The sequence below is a fragment of the Aphis gossypii genome, chromosome 2, assembly GCF_020184175.1.
Source record: "Aphis gossypii isolate Hap1 chromosome 2, ASM2018417v2, whole genome shotgun sequence".
Classification (NCBI taxonomy): domain Eukaryota; kingdom Metazoa; phylum Arthropoda; class Insecta; order Hemiptera; family Aphididae; genus Aphis; species Aphis gossypii.
In genome coordinates this window covers 81,497,935-81,522,148 of record NC_065531.1, presented here as the reverse complement: position 1 = coordinate 81,522,148, position 24,214 = coordinate 81,497,935, and the positions used below count along the sequence as shown (strand labels likewise).

At 28.9% G+C, this 24,214-nt stretch overlaps 1 protein-coding gene across 1 annotated transcript in view; it reads right to left on the bottom strand.

Moving 5' to 3' along the window:
• LOC114131600 (kinesin-like protein KLP2) overlaps positions 1-15,576 on the bottom strand; it is a 36,656-nt gene extending 21,080 nt beyond the window's left edge. The window contains exons 1-9 of the mRNA XM_050200266.1: positions 15,411-15,576; positions 15,258-15,349; positions 13,463-13,537; positions 3,033-3,075; positions 2,868-2,961; positions 2,707-2,803; positions 2,356-2,598; positions 1,326-1,554; positions 986-1,090 (exon numbers count right to left, since the gene is read on the bottom strand). Coding sequence (XP_050056223.1) covers positions 986-1,090; positions 1,326-1,554; positions 2,356-2,598; positions 2,707-2,803; positions 2,868-2,961; positions 3,033-3,075; positions 13,463-13,537; positions 15,258-15,349; positions 15,411-15,494 — 1,062 coding nt within the window. The 5' untranslated portion in view covers positions 15,495-15,576. The remainder of the gene's footprint in view (positions 1-985; positions 1,091-1,325; positions 1,555-2,355; positions 2,599-2,706; positions 2,804-2,867; positions 2,962-3,032; positions 3,076-13,462; positions 13,538-15,257; positions 15,350-15,410) is intronic.
• Positions 15,577-24,214: the final 8,638 nt, after the last annotated feature.

The following is a 24,214-nucleotide window of genomic DNA, read 5'->3' as shown; positions in this document are numbered from 1 at the left end:
GTCATTTAACTAGTAAAATAAATAATTATTAATATACCTATGGAAATAACTATAAGGAATTTGATATAGTTTTAAAATTTAGTAATTTATATTATTCTATTAACTTTATACAATTTATTGATTACCGATTTTAAGTACTGAACTAATTATAATATTACATCTATTTTATATTTACTACATATTACTCGAAGTGAATACAATTTAATATTTCAGAAATATAAACATAAAAGATAATTTTAATTGATCAAAATATTTAAAAAAAATCAAGTTCTAAATTTTAAACGATTTATAGAAAAAGTAAGTTGTATCGCCATGGATATAGAAATTTATAAATTTTAAAATATGTTTTTTCTTATAATTTGGATAAAAAGATTAATCAAACGCATTTATCAAGTGTATTGTAGGAATTATGTTTTCTATGTTATTAGGAAATAACATTTACTTTAACTGCATGCATTAATATTCAAAATTAATTTAATAAGCTATAACATCGTTTCTCAACCGAAATGCTTATAAGTAGTAGGCAAAAAAATATAATTTTATAAAAAGAAAAAAAATTATAATTTTTTTCTTAAAAATAATAATATTATATTTCAATAATATTATTTTGTTTATTTATTAATAATAAAGCTACATAATATTTTTATAACTATTTAGTTTTTAATAAAAGATTCATTAAAAAAAAAATGTAAGTTATTAAATGAATTGGTGTGTGAAAATGTTTAAAATGGTATTCTGATATAAGATATTTGAGAAACGCTGAGCAATATAATATAAGTAATAGATTATAAAATTTACTGATTTCACAATATATATATAAATATATGTATAATGTATATATGTATATATTAAATACGTATATTTTAATAGGTAACAACTAAAATTTTAATTGTTTTTACGCATATAAAAAATAATATTTTTAAAGAAACTTTTTAATTATTTCACGTATAACTAGTATTTTGGCTTTTATTTAATCAGAAAATACCTCTATAACCTTGTACTGTTTTTTCTCATTTATCTTTTTTTTTTCTGGGACTCGGTATTTTATTGCCGATACTTCTTTAGAATTTTGGCAAGTAGAGATCGACTCCTGTAATGTAGTTTCTCAGAGATAACAATCAATTAATCAACCATTGGTGTAACTGCAGGCCCGGCTCAAGAGGCAGGCGACATAGGCCCACGCCTAGGGTGGCATTTAATGTTTTTGTATATAGATAAAAAAAAATGTTTGATGTAGTATGTACGGGGCGGCAAAACTCAAGTTTGCCTAGGTGTGTTTAAACACTTGAGCCGGTCCTGGGTGAAAGTGTATTAATTAAACTAACTGCGATGCATCGGTGATTCAATACTACAGTGCTGATCATCGCGGTAGCACATTCAGTACCTAGTGAATCTTTAAGTACCGATGTAATGGTAGAATTCCGATAAGGCACGTATACTTTAGGATTTGCTAGTGAACGTATAACATGGTTCAGATGATGTAGTGAAGAATTTATTGATCGAGACTCGATCAACGTCTTTTTGTCATCTGTCGTGTTTGAAATATTTTCAGATCTAAAAATTAAAAATTAAAATAAATATTAAATTTGTGATATTTACAAAAATGTATATTTATTTTCATACAATTATAAAATATACAAGATATCTTTGCATATTTAAAAATAGAAAATTGGTGGTATAATATTGGTAATTTAAAATTATCAAAAAAAAATAAAATAAATATCAAAGACTGGTTTCACATTAAATTTCTCGTTTTTTCCTTTTTTAGATTCTGAACGGAGTGATGAATGTATTGATTCTACAATGATGTGTGTTTTTTTTGTGTGTCTGTGTACAGCATAAATAGTCAAAATAATGCTTCAATAGATTTCAAACTTTGGAGGTGGTTTCCTATGGAAAAGTGAATATCCTTGGTGCATTACAGAGGTCAAAATTAAACATTTTCCAACAGTTTTCAGAAAAATCGAGAAAAACAAAAAGAAGTGACGGAAAAACAGGAATTTTTACGCAAACCCGGTTTTCGACCAAATCGATTTTTTTATATGGTAACTCAAAAACTAATCACTGTAAATACTTGAAATTGTCACCACATGTTTATATTATCGTTATTAACACATGGCTAAATACTCAAAATATTTTGATTTTTTTTTTAGCTATTTATAGACAACTAAAATTTTCGATTTTTCTGAAAAAAACTTTTTGAAGTGTCAATACAAAATGTTAACCAAAAAAACTTGAAAATTTAATAAAAGGTTCCTTATGAGTTGTTTTTAATTTAAAAATATATATATATATTATACTCGTATATATTAAAATATTATTTATATTTCAAAAAAATATAAAATGTATACTTACCCAGCTAAATCCACCAAATTAAATTTTATTTCTGGACCTTCTTGTTCTATTTTATATTTGATTGTACATATACAATGGGACCGACTTGATGTTATGTTTGATGATGTACATGCGGTTTTTTTTTTTTCATTCCCCATCTTCAATAATTTTAGTGCATGTTGTAATTTAGTTATTTTGATGGTATTAATTGTATTCTTGTAATTAATACTACCTCCTTTGCCAATTCCATATTTGATCTTGTTACTAAATGATTATAAAATACATTATATCACATGGTTATTTGTTTTATTTTACTAAATTAATTATTTTTAAGTTATTTTTTCATATAAATGATAAATTTAATAAAGTTACTTGGAAGGCATGTTTTTCTTTTTTTTTTTTCCAAATAAATCATATATATCATTTTGATAAATTTCTATATATTCCATTTGGAATTCGAAATTTAGTTCTGTAATTTTTAATTTCTCTTGTAATTTAAAATTAAGAATACATAAATAATTTTCAATATTTACCTTCTGTGTATTTGAATAAATATTCTAAAGACCGAGGAATAATTCCCAGGTCTTTTTTTGTCCCATACATAGTGTGAGTCTTTCCACTACTAGTCTATAGAATTGAAATAATTAGAAATTATATTAAAAATTATTTAAAAAAAAAAATCAAAAATGTTTCATTACTTGTCCGTACGTAAAAATGGTACAGTTCATCCCAGCTAAAAATCTGAAATAATATGTTAATATGAGATTTAAACTTAATTGAATCAAATTTATATTAGTATTATATAGGTAAAAATATGCACTACATATGTATATATTTTTCATAATATATTTATCATTCAATACAGTACATATTTTTAAATAGATTATTCATCAATAAATCTGCAGTGGTTATAATATATATAAGGAAGTAAGATAGGTGTTAGTCGATTCACAAATTCATGTCGCCTTATAAAAAGATTTTTATAATTTACAAGTTTTATTAGAAACAAAATTCCACTTTGTTCAACTTGCGATAAAAATGAACATAGCCCATTGGGCTCTGGTTTTTCCTAAACAGCTCGATTTTTTACAACACAAATTCAATTATTTTATTAATTATATCTTTCTTATATATAAAAATGAATCGCAAAATGTGTTGGTAAGCGCATAACTCAACAACCCCTGGACCGATTTGGCTGAATTTTTTTTTCAACTGTTCGGAATTGCCAGGAGAAGGTTCTTACGGACGAAAAATTTGAGAAAGTTATCGGGTTAGAGAAATATGACGAGGTGATGATGAAATTACAGAAGCGCCATCTATCCAGCAAATAGTCAACTAAATTATTTTTGGTAGTCAATGGCAACCATTTAAATAAAATAAATCATTTATTTAAAATGTTTTTTAAAAATGCATGCAAATAGACATACAAACTTAAATCGTTGTCATAGTAAAAAAAGAAATTAAAAATTTTTATACAAAAAATGGAGAAAAAAATATATAAAAATTCATCAATTGAGAACAGCTGAACCGATTTCGCTAATTATTTTTTAGGAGTATTTGTTATTGTCTGGAGAAGGTTTTTACGAAAGAAAATTTTTAAAAAATCAACCGAATAAGTAGAAAAAGTGCAAAATCTATTCATTGATGTCTGGGATTTGAACTCGATACCATTGTCTTTATTTACTCTATGGTAGACATCTAAACATCAGCTCGATGTACAATCAATTTAATCTATGGTTTCTATAGTTATTTTAGTTTGGAAATTTGAAATTTGTTGAGTGAATTTTTTTTTAGTTCACAATAATCTATCTATCTTCTATCTTCTATACATATAAAAATAGAGACAAAAATATATAACATTTTATCAATTGAGAACGGCTGGATCGATTTCGCTCATTCTTATTTTGTTCGGGTCGTAATTCCCAGGTTCTTATGTAAGAAAAAGTTAAGAAAATTGCACGGAAAATTAATAAAAATACAATGAAAAATAAAAAATACCGATGACTACTATTACTATTATTATTATTATTACTATTTTATTTTCGGTAATCATGGTAACAATTTTTTTGTTATTATTATTTATTTTCCCCATTTTTGTAACATTTTTCACTGATGATTCGCTCCTATTGGTCGCAAGAGAAGGTGCTTATGTAGTACAATTTTAGGAAAATCCACCAGAAAACTTCGGAATCTGGATGTAAAAAAACAACAACTATCACTGCAGTCCAGCAAGAAAATAAACTATATTAAGGTCACTATTGATTATGATTGAATATAATAATTATAGACCTGTTGTTATATTTTGTTAAAACCATAACAAAAATAAGAATTAGCAAAATAAGTCAATGTCTACAGTAAATTTCAAATTCACAGCAATAAACTAACATAACAAGTTATACCAAGTTTTATTGTTTTACCAACAGGCAACAATATAAAAACCACGAGATGGCACATTATTGTATTTTACCCACCGTTGTAAAATAAAAAAATGATATAACTTTGAAACTTAAGTGTTAGAAATTATAAGCTTACGTACACATCTCGCGGGGTCCGCAATCCACCACGTGTGGATTGCCTACATGATAATATACTGCACGCATAATCATAAGAGAGTCTCACGGCAACGGCAAGCAGAATGACTATAATATTATGACTTGAGTAACTCACTGACTAATAAACGTAGAGCCTGAACAATGATAGATCGATGCTTAAAATTTACACGGTACATTCGTAAAATCGTACCACAAATTTAGTGTGCAATAAGAAAGCATTTTACAAAATTCGCATATTAAAGTGGTGGTTTCACAAGATTTTTGAGAATCAAAACGGTCAATGAAAATATATAAGTTTTGAACACCGTTAAACCGAATATTAAATAACAAATTAATCAAAATTCGAATCATATTATATAGAATTGGCATTTTTAACGGGCAACGAAGTGCACGGAGCCAGCTAGTACTATAATAATTATAATAATATTATAATTAATTTACGTGTTATTTCACACGAAAATATATCGATGATGTTACTGATGAGCTCCATTTGTTTTAAAAAATTTAGATATATTGCCATGACTGAACTTTAATTTTATTTTTTTATTTTCTTCTACATACGACGTTTAGGAATTTACCTGCTCGTTACTTTATAATTGAATAGATTCTATAATCAATGGATAAAATGCGATGTGATAATGTTTTTTTTAATATAATATACATATAATATATTGGATATAATATTCATTTTATAATTTTGGGATGACTAACGCCTTGGAATAAAACAATAACTGTAAATTTCTTCCAGTCTCTTTTCATAGAGAACTTCTGCGGTCGTTGTCAGCTGAGGTATTATGCCCGTCTTGGAATGTTTAAGTAAAAAGAGATGGCTAACAAATAAAAAAATTAAAATTTTAAAATAACTAAACTCCAGGTATTTATGTCTCTTAAATAAGTTTTTTTTTACAAATGCTTTTATATTATTTTATAATATAATACCTAGGTGGTTAACGTAACTTTATCGGGGAATAAAATTTAAAAACATGTAATATATAATGCTATGTCGGTTAATTATGTTCAACCCACGATAAAAAAATTAAATATTATTTTATATTCTACTTTAAAAATGATTCCGTTAAGAAACACAGTGTAATGGCTAGTTTATTTAATATTTATTTTATTTCTGTAACTAATAACTTAAAATAGCAGCCTATTTCATTAAGTGAAAATGAGGTTTAAGCCCCCATAGTTTCTGCGATTAACCGTTAGAAAAACAAATTTTACATTCATATATATATTGTAACGAGACAAGAACGCACAGGTGCCGCGCTCTTGTGTCGTACATTAGCGCGATACCATCACGTCAATGCGCCGACGACCTATTAGACACTAACCAGATGGCGTATGTTCCGCCGCCGTCGTTGCGACTCACTTCTTATTCATCTTATTTATTTTTTTTATCGACTACATCTCATCTCAACCAATAACCACATGCATCTCTGTTTAGCAAAAAACACCCCAAAAAATAAGAAAATAATTCCCGAACAAATATGGCCCTAGAAAATTATGCAAATGTCAAGAAACACAAATTTCAACTCCGTTGTCAAACAGCTCAACGAAGGCATATAAGACCGTCGACGCTGGCACCAAAACGCACACTTCCCGCCTCTGGCCTTTACTCCGTAACTAGTCGATTACGCTCCGGAAGGTATATACGACCTTCATACGGTGCCGTCACATCGACTATACAGTTACCAGAACAATTCAACCACGACGAACTGCAGTGCCCACTTAAGGTTTACTTTAAGTCGGGACCAACACTCAGTTGCACGGGGTTTTATTATATATCTTAGTATATATTTTACAATATACCATTGTAAAATACAAATATATTGAGATATATAATATTTTATATTTACCCAAACTTCCCAGTGGTGTATCGCGAAGAAGAAAAATAATCAAGACAACAGTGAGATTCCGAACGAGACCGAGAGACAACAGATCCAAGATCAGATCAGATCAGAGAGCCGAGACAGCAGATCCATTCAATCTACAGCACGATCCAAATCAAGCTGGTGAAAAGGACAAAGTTACACAATTTCCCATCCGTGAGTTTTGTTCTTATATCATATCTCATTAAATGAGTGTTTATTATACTATCCTATTTTTTTATTGTATTTAAAAGACATAAAGTCAAATAATAAAAAAGAAAATAATGTAAATATTTCATATATATATGTAAAGTATTCTTTTAAATAAAAGTTAACGTAATACAAAACCACAAGAGTTCAAATTTCGTTACATTGGCGCCCAACTACAAGGCTCGACACCACGAGAAAAATATAACTACATCGTCTACATCATGAGCTCAAAAAAGAAAAAACAATACGAAGAAGACATGACGGAACGAATCGAATCAATGGAAAATATGATAAGAAAACATAAAAAAGACATTGAAAAAATCATAGACAATTATGAACAGAAAATTGAAGAAAACGAAAGAAAAAACAAAAAAGAAATTGACAATGTTATGAAGAAGATAGAAGAACTAGAAACACAAATCGCAAGCAACAGAAATCAAAATAATATACCACGAAGACATATATTAGAAGAAAATCTGCGAAGCTCAAATATAGAAATATCTAAGCCTGTGTTTTATGGTAACAATAAAGATCAACACCCTATAGATTTTTTACAGAATCTGGAAGAATATTTTAAAATAAAACAAATGAGTAAAGAAGAAAAGCTGATCATTATACGTGATTGCCTCAAAAGTACGGCAGGTAATTGGTTCGCTACGATCAAATTTCAAATCAGAGAATATGCAGAATTTCGGAACGCGTTCATAGACGAATTTTGGCCTAGGGAGATACAAATTCAAACATGGAGCAACTGTTTAAATACCTCTCAAGTACCCAATAACATAACATACAGGGAACATTTTTCTCAATGGTCAGCAAAACTACGTCATTTACAAGTGCCACAAATATCTGAAGAAGAAATTGTAACAAACATTGCTAGTCATTATCCCGGATACCTCAGGGCAATACTCATATCAATGCCAGAAAAATCTATTATTTCAGCAATGAAGGTACTTAGCGCTGAAGAACATCGCAGAGAGAAAATTGAGTCACCAAATACGGACAACAATTACAACAATGTAGCACAAAGAAATAATAATAATTGGAGAAGTCAAAATACAAATCAAAATAACAAAACCTCCAATGATTATAGACGTACAAGATATAATGACAATACACAGAGATCACCAAATAATCAAAATTATCAAAACAATCAGCAAAATCAAGAAGAACGAGTAAATCAAATAACTATGGAACAGACACCAATCACCGAGACCAATGACACCACGATGACAAGACATGCAATAAACCAAATACAAACTACCAATGCATCAGTAAGTTCATACATCAAGTGTAATATCGAAGGAGAAGAGATATTATTATTGGTAGACACTGGTGCGACAATAAGTGTACTGACTAAAGAGGTTATAGATCAAGCAATACATAAAAACAACAAAATACCACAATTACCAATTTCTGGAGTAAAAATTAGCAACGCAGTGGGCAAACAGATATGCAAAATCACTAAACAAGTATTCTGTGAATGCAAGCTAGGAGATGCTTTCATATTTGCAAATTTCATACAAGTGGATGGACTTAATGAAAAAGGAATACTCGGAGCCGATATTTTAAACAAATATGATGCTCAAATTAATTTTGACAACCGCATTATTCAAATGAAGATAGAAGGAGAAATACATTCAATACCATTTGCGAACAAGGCTCCAAAGAAAGTTATGGAAGAAGAAATGATACAGAATATCAATATCACAGAACAAGAAAAATCATCAAATACTATACTACTCAGTAAAGAAGAAAAAATTGTATTTGATAATCTATTAAAAAAATATAAGGAAGTATTTTCAAAAAACCCAGGCAGAATTAAAAATAACGAATGTCATATTCGCATATCACAAGGCAATCCAATATATCAACGACCATATCCAATACCAGTATCAAAAATCACAAGAGTAGACACCGAAATAAAACGTATGTTGGACCTTGACATCATCGAACAATCCAATTCACCATGGTCATCACCAATTGTGGCAATAGAGAAAAAGAATGGCGACATAAGAGTATGTATTGATGCCAGGAAAATTAATACACGAATAATACCAGACCGCGAAAGCCCTATGAATATTGATGATATTATACTAAAATTTCAAGGGGCGAAATATCTAAGTTCTATAGATCTTACAGCTGGATATTGGCAATGTCAATTAGCCAAAGACAGCAGAGAGATAACAGCATTTTTACATAAGGGTAGGAACTTTCAATTTAAAGTTCTACCATTTGGTTTAGTAAACTCAGTAGCAGAATTTCAGAAGATAATTGACAAAGTTTTAGGACCAACTATACTACAATTTGCTGCAGTTTATGTGGACGATATACACATTATGTCAGCGAGCTTTGAAGAACACATCTATCATTTGCAAATGATTCTGAACAAATTTAAAGAATTTAATGTCACAATAAATATGGATAAATCACAATTTTTCCGCAATTTTTTCACATTTTTGGGACATATTATTTCAGAAAAAGGAATTACCATGGATCCAGATAAAATACAAACGATAAAAAATTTTCAACCACCAAAAAATAAAAAACAAATACAATCATTTTTAGGATTCATTAATTTTTATCGTAAATACATCAAGGATTTATCAAAATATACAGAAGTTTTGAGCAAACTAACGAAAAAGGGAACAACTTGGATATGGGAAAATGAACAACAAACCGCATTTGAAACAATTAAAGAAGAATTCCTTCAAGACATTATTATGGAATATCCGGATTTCAAAAATACATTTTTCTTAAATACTGATGCTTCACTCACACACCTAGGAGTAGAACTATATCAAGTAGACGATAGGGGACGAAGACGAACTATTGGATTTGCAAGCAGAACTTTGAAAGACGCTGAAAGACGATACTGCACCACGGAACTCGAATTATTAGCAATCGTATTCGGATGCAAGAAGTTTAGAAACTATATACTGGGATATGAAACGATTCTATTAACGGATCACAAAGCTTTAACTTTTTTACAAAGTTGTCAACTATTAAACGACCGGCTTATACGATGGGCTATTAAGCTACAAGAATACAATTTAAAAATACAGTATATTCCAGGGAAAGAAAATATCGGAGCGGATACCTTATCCAGATATCCACAATCACCAGAAGATCAATATACCCGAAGAGAGACTACGATTGCAATAAATAAATTGTTATTAACTGAATACAGTAAAGATTTGAAAGAGAAGTTCCAGCGACTCCAACAACTACAGAAGGAAGATGATAAGATAAGAAAATTGATTCAACGAACATCTAGTGCAAATAACAAATATTTCATAATAGAAAAAGGATTGTTATTTGTCAAATCAATGAGCGCTCAGCATCGACTAATAATACCACAGAATATGAGCAAACAACTCATTAAGGAAACACACGAACAATATGGACATATGGGCACATTCAAGACCTACCAATTACTTAAGAATGAATATCAATTTTCCAATATGTACCGAACTATTAAACAATTCATTAGAAGTTGTGACAAATGTCAAAAAGCAAAAGTTAATAACCAAATGTCCAGAGGACCAATGTTAAGCATACTACCTGAAGAACCCTTACATATGGTATCTTTAGATCTAATTGGCCCGTTACCCAGGGGACAGGGGGGAGCTAAATATATTGTTGTATTCTTGGATGTCTTTTCAAAATATATTAGATTATATTCAATTAAAAGAGCTCTTACCGATGTTATTTTAAAAAAGCTTATACAAGACTACATACCAAAAACAGGAAAAATGAAAAATCTATTGACCGACAATGGGACACAATTTACCAGCCAAAAATGGAAGACAGAACTTCAAAAAATTAACATAAAACCAATATATACCACTACGTATCATCCAGAAGGAAACCCTGTGGAGCGAGCGAACAGAGAAATTGGTAGAATTTTACGTACATACTGTCACGACAAACACACCAATTGGGTAAAATGGTTAGACTCTATAGAATATTGGATAAACAATACGACGCACAGCACTACAGGATATAATCCAAACCAGATATTATTCGGACAACGAAATACACTTATATCTAACAAAATAATACAGTTTCCCGAACAATATGAAGAATCAAAAGAACAAATAATCGAAATCGTAAGAAAGAACCTATATACGAATGCTGAGAAAAGAAAAATGAAACATGATAAAGGAAAGAAGTTTCCTATATATCAAGCCGGTCAACAAATACTAGTAAAAGATCACAAATTATCATGTGCGACAGATAACGTGATCCACAAATTCTTCTTAATATACAAAGGACCTTACACTATTACGAAAATACGGGATAACAATACAGTAGAAACAGAAGATCAACAAGGCCGAATTAATAGTTATAACATGAAGAATATCAAAAGATACTATCCACCCGACCCAGGGGAAACAAGGGAGGATCATTAAAATATCCTTTAAAATCATTTGTTTGTGTTTGTTAATATTTACCTTTTAATAATTCTATTTTCTTTTGTTTTCTTTATACCTTAGAATAAAATGACTACTAATAGCATCCTGATTAGTATTCCTTTATCCAAAATTTTCCTGGACATACCAAAAACTGAATATATTCAAAAACTACACACAAATTTAAACCAAAACTTACCTATAGAGCACCGTAAACAAATCGCACAATTCATTAGAGAGCAAAAAGTAAAGAGAACCCAATATACCTTGGACTCTCAAATTGAAATTCCATCATCCATAACACCTATCAAAATAGAACACAAGACGAAAGAGTTTGAAGAACTTGTTATCCGTGAAATCTTTACACACATGCAAATATCTCATAATGAATCATATACAGAATTATTTAAAAAAGCAGTAGCATCGAGAGACCTCATCACTACACCTCAACAAATATCCAACTCTATACTACGAAGACGAATCTATCAATACAAATTAACAATGAATAAGCAAAAGCACTAACCTACATCTAGATAAAACTTATTCCATCACGCTTAATATATGTTTTCTTACTAAAAAAAAAAAAAGAGAAGAAAAACATACATTTTTTTTTGAGACGTAAGAAAAAGGGGACTATGTAACGAGACAAGAACGCACAGGTGCCGCGCTCTTGTGTCGTACATTAGCGCGATACCATCACGTCAATGCGCCGACGACCTATTAGACACTAACCAGATGGCGTATGTTCCGCCGCCGTCGTTGCGACTCACTTCTTATTCATCTTATTTATTGTTTTTATCGACTACATCTCATCTCAACCAATAACCACATGCATCTCTGTTTAGCAAAAAACACCCCAAAAAATAAGAAAATAATTCCCGAACAAATATGGCCCTAGAAAATTATGCAAATGTCAAGAAACACAAATTTCAACTCCGTTGTCAAACAGCTCAACGAAGGCATATAAGACCGTCGACGCTGGCACCAAAACGCACACTTCCCGCCTCCGGCCTTTACTCCGTAACTAGTCGATTACGCTCCGGAAGGTATATACGACCTTCATACGGTGCCGTCACATCGACTATACAGTTACCAGAACAATTCAACCACGACGAACTGCAGTGCCCACTTAAGGTTTACTTTAAGTCGGGACCAACACTCAGTTGCACGGGGTTTTATTATATATCTTAGTATATATTTTACAATATACCATTGTAAAATACAAATATATTGAGATATATAATATTTTATATTTACCCAAACTTCCCAGTGGTGTATCGCGAAGAAGAAAAATAATCAAGACAACAGTGAGATTCCGAACGAGACCGAGAGACAACAGATCCAAGATCAGATCAGATCAGAGAGCCGAGACAGCAGATCCATTCAATCTACAGCACGATCCAAATCAAGCTGGTGAAAAGGACAAAGTTACACAATTTCCCATCCGTGAGTTTTGTTCTTATATCATATCTCATTAAATGAGTGTTTATTATACTATCCTATTTTTTTATTGTATTTAAAAGACATAAAGTCAAATAATAAAAAAGAAAATAATGTAAATATTTCATATATATATGTAAAGTATTCTTTTAAATAAAAGTTAACGTAATACAAAACCACAAGAGTTCAAATTTCGTTACAATATATATAATAATAACTAACAGATAACCAGTAAAAATAATATATATATTATATTGTTATTATAATTCATAAGATATAAGTTATATATAATACATAATAGAATTCCCTTATCCCAACGGCCTACAAATAAAAACTAACCCACCCACATTGAAGCTGGTCTAAAACTAATTTATTATTAACTATATAGATTATGAAATCTGGTGTGATACTCGGCAACTTCTAGAAATACATTTTATTTGAAATTAAAAAACAAAATTTTCACGGTATAACTTGTTTACACAACAATATCACAGCAATACACCTGTCCGATTCTAATAAAATTCAAACACGGTTTTTAAAATATATACTATTATAATTTATTATAGCATATTGTATTTTTAAATCAAAGACTATCGCAGCTATTTACAATATTATAATTTATTATAATGGAAATATTCACTTGTCTAATATTGGTACAGCCACAGTTTCAAAAATCAAGCTTTGAGAAGTGTTTTCATTAAATACTCCATTGTATCTAAATAATAATTAATATAATGTATAGAGTTAATTTTTGATACTTTATATCGAGGGTATTCGAGTTTTTTAAAAACAGTATGCTACATAATTTTAAAAATCTCACAAGCCTCATTCTTAATGTGTTCGCACTGTTCACAGGCCTCAAAGGTAGATAGACCGGTTCTAAGTCACTTTATACAGTCGAGCGTTAAAAATGCGAAATTCGGACACTTAGTAGGTACCATTATATATTATAATCCCAACAAAAACACTTCGTGTAAAAAATTGCTAAGTAAAAAAAAACTAGTCATCTATAAGACTTCAGCATTATAAACATGTGATATCATAAATAAATGCTAAGTTAACTTAAATTTAAAATAAAATAGTTATTTATAATACTTAAACATTATAAAGATGTGATATCAAGAATAAATGCTAAGTAAATTAAATTTTAAATAAATTGATTCTATCTCAATCATTTATTTACTTGGCTAGAATTTATTTTCTTTATAAATTAATAATCAAGACTTTTTTATAAAACAAATTTAATAAAATTTGTCATGAAAATTTGTTAAATAGTCCAGTTATGAATAGACATGTTTATTTGTCGAAATATATAAATTCTAGCCAAGTAAATAAATGATTGAGATAGAATCAATTTATTTAAAATTTAATTTACTTAGCATTTATTCTTGATATCACATCTTTATAATGTTTAAGTATTATAAATAACTATTTTATTTTAAATTTAAGTTAACTTAGCATTTATTTATGATATCACATGTTTATAATGCTGAAGTCTTATAGATGACTAGTTTTTTTTTACTTAGCAATTTTTTACACGGAGTTCGACGAAGTGTTTTTGTTGGGATATCAGTAGTTTTTTTATAACATATTTTTATGTAATGGCATGTAATATGTAATGTTTTATATTTTTATTCATTTATTTTATTGTTATGTTTTTTTTATTTAATATACTTAATTACTTAATATTTAATTTAACGAATACGAATAATACGATAAGTGAAGACGCGGGCGCCGGGCAACGGCAGGAACCGCAAGTCACAACCACTGCCCAGTGTACGACCGCGACGAAAACGTATACGGAATAGAGGGGGTAATACGGTCTCGTGCGCTGCTGCGTGAAACGTAATAACTAAAAACGGTCGAGCACAATATCTTTTTGCTTAAAAAATACTTGACTTTTTTGCTAATATATTCGTTATTATTCAACCAATTTTTTCGAAAATGACAAAGGTATAATCTACAAATCATGCCCGATCTATTGATACCACAAACAAACCAATCCGTTCATTCATTAGGTCTGTAGCCCTGGCTAAAGAAAACGGGCAAATTTACACACATACAATGGGCAAACTCTGGCTCGTGTAATATACTACGGTAGTGACCGCTTCGCTTTTTTTTTACTTAGCTTCGCGCCACTACCGTTGCGCTGGATAATATAATATAAACAAGTCTGAAGTCATAAACAATTTTATTAAAAATGAAAGAAGAAAAAAAAAAGTTTAAATATTATTTAATAAATCTAAATATTATCTTAGACAGTTGAGTCTCGATAACTCGAATTTTAAGCATACTTTATGTGTGTAATAGTACAATGTGTCTGCGTTATGTAATTTAAATAATGGACCATACTCAGTGACCGTTTTCCAAGTTCGGCTCGTGAGACGCGGCTTGAAAGCCCTTGCTTTTTATATTGTGATAATATATAAACTTACCTATATTTATATGTGTCGTGGTTGTATCTATACGACTGATATTTTAAATCGAGCACATCTACACCCAATCTTTCGTTGTTTGTGATTTCATACTATAAATTAAAAATTATAGATAATTACACTTAAAACATAGATAGAGCAATGTTAGCTTACTTTGATAGATTTTTCATAACTTTTTAATGGTTTTAATCTGCAGTATATTTTAATATATTGTGATTTATCCATTAAATTATCCATAATTATATTGAATTCGGAGAGCGATATAGTTCAAAAATTATTTCAGAACAAGTCATGAAATAAATAAACTGAGTTGCTATAGGCAGTCGAAATTAATTCTAATAGGCCAATACATATAATATTAAAATCTAACTTCCTTTCATAATATTAAATACATTTTTTTTTTTTTAATGGAGCCATCAAGCCATCAAACATTGAAGTTAGCCGCCATATGCGTGTAGGTCAATGTTTACATAATTGTCTTATCACCACAACATGATAACAATCTTATAATATTCTGGCTAATGGCTATTATGTCAATATTAAAAAACATTTTTTTAAATAAATGCATATTATTTTTGTATATTTTATTAAATAACAACAGAATTACAAACCAAAGTAAAACAAAAGAGAAAAACAAAGTAAAAATATTGCATAAAATAGCATTGAACAAGTATACAAATATACAATACATATTATTATTAAATTAATATATGTAATGTTAAGTCGACGTTAATGGTGGAATACACATGATTTATAATTAGTATTTTATATCTGTGGGCGGCCCACAATTACATTTTTTTTATATCATTAACTGCGGTAACACCTCAGCATGGTCTTAGAAGATAAGGTCCGACAACTTCCACCCCGCCGGCCCACAATAATGCATCCGCTTAAAAAAGCGAAAACAGTTCCAATTTTAATCACCTTATAATAGAGCGAAAATGGTTATACGTTTTTGAGGTTAGGCAATAAATTTAATATTAAATAGTAAATACCACGGTCTTAGAAGACCGTGGTAAATACCAAAATTGCCGCTAAAATTTGATTAGAAAATCAAAAACCACGGACTGTAGTCCGTGTCAAAAACGCACGTAGATATAAATACTGTACTGTACTTTTAAATACTAATTACCACGGCCCGTGCTAATTACTATAATACATTATTATTATTATTATTATTATTATTATTAATTATATATTATATACATGTAAAATACTCTATGGTATAAAAATAAATTTATTAACATCAATGTTGTCAACTACCTGTCTAATTTTCTTTCCTTGTGGAATTATAATCCTTATATTACCGTGATCTTTATATTATTTTCCACCGTTCACCTTCTTCAAAATGCCAAACAAAAAAACCCCTACTTTTTGTATAACTATCGCAGGCGCCGATCGTTGCCTGCCTCCATGGATTTTCCTCCATCCATCTTTTCGCTCACTTTTTCTTACGAACGTCTTACTATTCGCATAGGTACTCATTTTTATATTTTTCTGCCATCTATTATTTTTCCATTTATTTATTTTTATTTTTGTAATAAAACTATGATAAACACATTTCTTTAATCTAACTTGTGTTGTGTCACGTCGGTGATTTTCTTTGACCTCTCGCGCCTACCAACTCATCGACAATAATGCCGTTAGACATAAATGCATTCACATCAGTACGACTATCCGAATTTTAGCGTCATTCGCCACAGCAGTGGCTTACACACGCGGAAGCAATTTTCCACAACAAACGCGTTAGGTCCGATCTGTCACGCGTGAATCATGTTCTCGTCGCGCTTGACGAAGACGGCATTCGCACTATTGGAGACTTACTCGGTTCTAACATTCAATATTCCGCCATCAAACTCCGGCTAGTTACCGCGTACGACGTCCCACAAGCCACTAGGTTTCGTTCGATCGTTCAATACGGAAGCATGGGTGGCCGACGTCCTTCTCAGATGTTGTGTGGCATGCGTAGCAGTAAGAACGGAAACGGCTATATATAGGTCTTATATTATATTATTAGACATAGGTGCACTTATAGCATTTTGATGAACGATTAGAAAATGACTAAATAGATTGATAGAATAAATTATTCAACATAACTTTTCAATAAAATAAAGATGTTTAATGTAAATGAACGTTTTAACCACGGTAAATTAATAATCTACCGTAGTTTTAACTAATAAAATATCATATCAAGCTGAAATAAAAAAAATAATAGTTGCATTATGTGAATGAAACTATTAGCAACTCGTGTTATTCAAGGAATCAATTAATATTTATAATTAAACAATTTGTTTTATATTAATCATTGATCATTGTATTACAATTTATTATATCGACATATACCTAACTTGTGTTCATAAAACGATCGCACTACTATTAAATATACGATGTCTAAAAATCATTCGATTATAATATTTCTTAATGATTGTGATGAAACGGGATCGACTAAACAGTTTTCAACCAAGACAATCCCACGCCGTCACAGGATAAAAATTGCTCGTTATCAATTACATATTATATTAAAAACAGAAGTGGATGTATTCCTAATGCACTAGACGTTGACTATCTTATGAATGAAACAAAATCAAATAAAGCAACTACTAACATTTGTTGATGGCCATTGCAAAGACCAGTAGCACCAGAAACTGAAAACGTTTGAATTCTAAAGACATATGTTGGAATCATTGGGATGTGTGGTAACATTAAATCTTCGCCTTTAAACTTTCCGTTTGAAATTGTAGCTTCAATAATGTTGTTCATCAACTTTTTCACTGAAAGCCTGGTACCGTTGAAGAAACTTAGTGGATTGATATTCCGTAAGAGAATGATGGGCACATAAATTTTCAATGTTAGAACGCGCGGTGGCAAATCAAGTGAATTCAGTTGGATATTTCAATAATTATTGATAACTTCGTCTTGATTCATTACGTTATCATTTGCTACTTGATTTTATGTTCTGTTTTCTAACAGTCTCAATGCTTGTTGTAATTCATTTATTTTTATTGTGTTGATTTTGTTTTTATAATCGATGTTCCCTCCTTTGCCGATTCCATATTTGATCTTGTTACTAAATGATTATAAAATACATTATATCACATGGTTATTTGTTTTATTTTACTAAATTAATTATCTTTAAGTTTTTTTTTCATATAAATGATAAATTTAATAAAGTTAAAACTAAGTAAATTATAAATAAAAATTATATAAAAACAATCATATTATATTATTGTGAATTAAATTTTAGCGTAAAAAAATGAAATAAAATGTATGTATAAGTAGAAATATAAAAAAATCATACATTGGGTAATTTTTTTGTGCATAATTATTTCACATAATTTAAATATAAAAATAAAATATTATATAAACTTATTGATATCTATAAGTGTCGTGATTATTTTTAGATGACTGGTATTTTAAATCGAGCATGTCTTTAATATTATAACATAATTTTCTATATTTATTGTTGTTACTAATTATTTATATTATTTTATTTATTATTTATATTTTTATGTATATTGTATATTTAAGTTTAAAATTACTATAAAATTATTTTCAATGATTTTTACAAAAATATAAAAAATGTATTTCCATATAAAGTGTTTTATTTACATAGGTATTTAAATGCAAAATTAGAATCTGTAAATAAAATATTTATCTATTTATTATATATAATATATTTATAAAGTTTATTAAGTATGGATGATTTATTATTTATGAATACTCTTCCTTCATAAGCAGTGCTGTAGTGGAGGGTATACGGCGGTATACATCGTATACTTTCTGGTTATTTCTAATTAACTCCGTATACCTTCTGATTAAGATCGTATACTCTCTGTTGTAGTGAAATTACCAAATAATATAAAGATAAAAGTCATTAGATTATTAATATTATTAATATTTTTGATAGAAAAACTAAGAATGTTAAGATAGACAATTTGTAATTTGTATAAAACATAATTTATATATATAATTAAATATATACATCGGGCGATTGATGGCATTGTACTGTAGATTAGATAATATAACAATCAAATTAAATGACTAGCCGTCGCACATTACCGTATGTTGTGTACTGTATACTCATCAATACTGTGTAGTGTATGCATTCGTTCATTTTTCATTTTGTCGTTGAAAGTGATTCGTATATCATATCTGTGTATAAGCTATGTCTAGTCGATCAATAAAAAGGTACGTCGTACGTGTTTATTTTATTTGCAAATATATTTTAATAAGCAGTTATAATATGGATAGTTGGTTAAAAACGGGAAGTTTATTAGAAAGAAAAAGGAAATCGGAAAATAATAAAAACTCTCCGAATAAAATAAAAAAAAATAATAATATTATTTTACCAAAAATATATAAAACTACCGATAATGTAACGTTAGTGAGTCCTAGTAGTAGCAACAGTAATATCGAAAGCAAAACATGGCCAATGGTATGGAATGAGTCTCAATGGATCGAATTTAAAGAAAAATATCCATGGATTGTTAGTGCAGATGGAAAATTAGGATGTAATATTTGTTCGTCTATAACATACTTGGGGGCGTCAAAGAAAGAAAGATTACGTATTTCTAATGAGTGGAGTAATGGTTTAATTGAGGCTTCTGGGAAAGATCGTACCAGCTAACTATCAAATCTTCGTACAAAAATTAAAAAGCATTATGAATCTGAAGGGCACCAACTTGCTAATAAAATAAATAAAGAAGGAAAAGAAAAATCCATCGAAGTGTCTATGCAAAAAAGTATAGTCGATCTCGAACAGACAACAATTAAGGTATTTAGAACAGCATATTATATTGCAATGCAAAATAGACCGTTTTCTGATCATGATGATTTAATTAAATTACAAGAAATAAATGGTGTAAACTAGGTAAAATACTTCATTCTAGATATTCCGCAACAAATATAATAAATCACATATCGAATATAATGAGAAAACAATTAATATTTTGTAACCTAACCCAATAAAGACTTGTTAGTAAGTACCTAAAAATAATTGTTTTTTATTGTTATATTTATTTAAGTACTGTTTTTAATATTTATTACAGTATTGTTTTCATATTTATAAATAACAAACAAGTTTAATTAAATATCACTTGTTGTCTTGAATTATAATTATATTATTTTATAATACTAAGATATTCTATGGAGGGTTACAGTAATTGGAAGTATTTAATTATTTTAAAGCTATTACAGCAATTATCACTCTAAATTTATTAAGCCACAATTATTCACAGTATTATAGACCAAGTAGTGTAGATACTACCCTTTAGAGTAATATAACTATACATCATATTATTGTATTTAGCTTGTTAAGTATAACATCGATTTATTTATTTTTTATATTTATTATCTACAATAATAAAAAAAATATAGATACTACTCATGTAAGCATAGTTAAGCTAACATTCTTTTGTTGACATTTTGTATATAATACAATAACAAATGAATAAATACAATAAATACATTTAAATTTTAATTAAATTACATAACGATTATTAAAATGAGATGCAATTATTCAGAGTAAAGCCATCTACAAACTATTACTTTTTTTCCAAGTATCACTATTGAATACATTTTTCTTATCCACTGTCTGAATTAGATTTGAATAATATTAAACCAAGGTAATCAACAAAACACTTTCCAAGAGATTGATTTGTATAGGTGACTGAGATATCATATCATCTATAAGCTCTTTTGTGTGTAAATTCAATTTTATTATTTTATTAAAATTTTTAAGTATTCATTGATTATTTCAATTTGTATATACAATAGTCTGGCCGGTAGAATGCTTAACAAAGTATATTATTTTTGTTGAACCTTATGTTTTTTTATTCAAAATGATTCTTTGAACAGAATTTTGATCGTTAATCACTGAACATATTATTAATAAATTAATTAGGAACATAAGGATAAACTCAACAGTCGAGTTCTTATTTTTTGACCCTTCCAACTAGGAATGACAATAACTAATGCTTCAATCACTAGTAAATAGCCAATAAAGCGACAAAAACAGCTTTTTTTAATAAAATAGACAATTAATAATTGAAATCAATCTATAAAGTAAATAACTTTGATATTAAACAATATGGTAAATTTCCAAGAATTTTGTGTATAAGTCAACTGTAGACTCATTACATAATTTCTTGTTCACATTTTCTAATTTTTGTAAATAATAGATTAATGATTTATAAGAAAATGTAGGTATACCTTAACATGTTTGGTTAATAAAATTTCAGTGTTTACGATCTTTATACACTTGACATACTTTATTTTCAACATGTCTTTTATGAGAGTAAATATTTACATTCCCATTTTATATTATGAATTTAAAGTACATACTATGAGTATACTCCAAGCTAAATTAAATAACTTGTATTAATTATAGAGATTTTGTACAGTGTTTTTTTGTTACCCATATAACTCATTTTTTAATTAAAATGTTGCATGGGTACTTAACACGTGTGTTTTCTATCTGTATAAAACCTCAATCTGACGTTGGTATTTTAATTTTTTTTTTCTTTAAGCTTCAGATACCACGTGTTTTAATAATGAAAACACGAATAATAATAATCCTTGCAAATGCGCTGTCAAAATAGCAGTGAATTACTCGAATTCGTACGTATTATATTTTATTCACATAAAATAAACAAAATGGCGTTTTAGTCACCGCTGTCGACAACAGCCTCGTTTCAACGATCGCCGTTACAATTATTAATGCACGGTCAAAACATAAGCCATTACATTTATCGTAATAATAACGCGTAGGCACTATTGTAATATGGCCATTAAATAAATAGACAAAATTATTGTTTGTCCGCACGAACCGTCTCTCTTTCTACAATCACCTTGAACACGTAATACCAAAAATGTACACGTAGACAACGGCCAACGGAACAGAACCAAGGCGACAGCGATAAAATAAAATATACACGTAGATTAATTGTTGTAGACTTTATTCCGTACCATTTAAGAGCACACTGGACGGCGAACGAATAGTGGTCGATTGTCGTGCACAATAATGAAATATTATTATTTTTGAAAAAAGTAGTCCATCAGTCGGCGTTATTACACTACCACGCACAATCGTGTTCAAATGACAAATAGCGATTGTAAATTCGTAACGTCGTAACCGACGCGCGGCGGAAATGATCGGTTAGGATCGGAAATAGTCCGATATCATACTTCGTACAGTTGCTTGGAAGGGGAAATATGGGCGGCCAACACGAACGCGGCGGCACGAATTCAGAAAAAAATAGCGGTTCTAATGACGTAGGTATGCTATAATAGGTACCTACTTTTGCTATAGACCACGATTTAAGATATACAGGTTACTCAACGAAACTAATTTTTTGGTGCGCTTAAAATTAACGATATTGTCATAGCAAGAATAACAGTTAGCGCTTTTGCATTTTAGTGATTTATCCTGGTACTACAAAGTAGCATAATTATCAATAATATCAAATTATCAACAAATGTCAAATATCAATATTCAAAAATAAAAATTCAAATCACGATTTAAGATATATCCACAGATATATAAAAATACTAGATAGCCAACTTGGGTATTATTATTGTCGCCAGTAAAATGGCCGCCATCCTTATCTAAGAGGTGAATGTTTATGTTTCTTAGTATTGATAAGAACGATATTATTATTTATTATTTTATACTAGGTATGAACATTTAGATTTTAGAATTAAATTTATAGTGAATACTTAAAGCTATTATTATTTTGTGTAACATTTTAGAAAAGTTTTTGAGTGGAATTAAATTTTCCTATATGTCTTATACAAGGGACACATCAAATATTTTGTCTGTGTTCTTGAAGATGAAGTTTTAAAGATATATTATGTAAGTTTATAACTACCTACTTATAACATAATTTATTGTAATACAAATACCAGTACACCTAGAAAGTATAACATTTAAAAAAATGATCAAGTGCTTTATTTATTTAATCAGTACAATACAACTTTAATAAAATAATATATTATATATTGAAATAAATCAATATTTTCTAACCATTTGTTAGTACGCTCTTTATTTTTTAAAGGGAAACTGAAAATATTAGAAATATTTTGTTTGTAAGTTTCATAATTATTGATGTCAGTTCTTATAAATATACTTACGCAAAAAAATGAATACCACTTTTTGGTATTCTTTTATTTGAACAGCTCCAAGCACAGCAATAATAAACCATAGTAATAGGTATATATTTAAAAAATATTAATAATTACTGTACCTACCTACCTTTCCTATACATTAATCACAATTTATATTTATAAAATTAAAAAACAATATGCTTAATATGTGCATTAATAATGATGGTGTATGAGTAATGTTTGGCATGTAGGACGTAGGTTTATATTGTTATAAAATAATAACACAATGCATATATTTAATTATTATTTTTATTAAGATTTATCATGTTTGATAATCGTTTGGGATTCTTAATAGTTATAAATAGCTCACAATTACCATTTTATTGTTCTATTCAAATACATACAGTAAAATATTATATTATATTAAAATATTGAATTGTTTATACAGTGTAAAATATTAATTGGTTCCAAATTTCAGTTCCAAGCAAATACATTTTTTACAATAAAAGTTTCTGAGCTTATAATATTCAGACAAGAAATTTTCTGAAGTTTTTCGTTCCTACAAAATTTAAAATACTATATCCCTCCAAAATAGTGTCTTATCATTTATCATATCAGTTTAATTTGTAAACAGTCACCTCTTAGATAACGATTATCGGCCATTTTGTTGGAGACATAATTTTGTATGTATAACGTATGGCAGTCGGCTATCTAGTATTTTTATATATCTGTGTTGAATGTAATCAACAAAACAGCTGTATCATTTACCACGAAATGTTACGTGATAATAACATTTTTATCGCTATACCTTAGTTCATTTACCATGCAGGCATGCAGCTATTATTCATAGAATA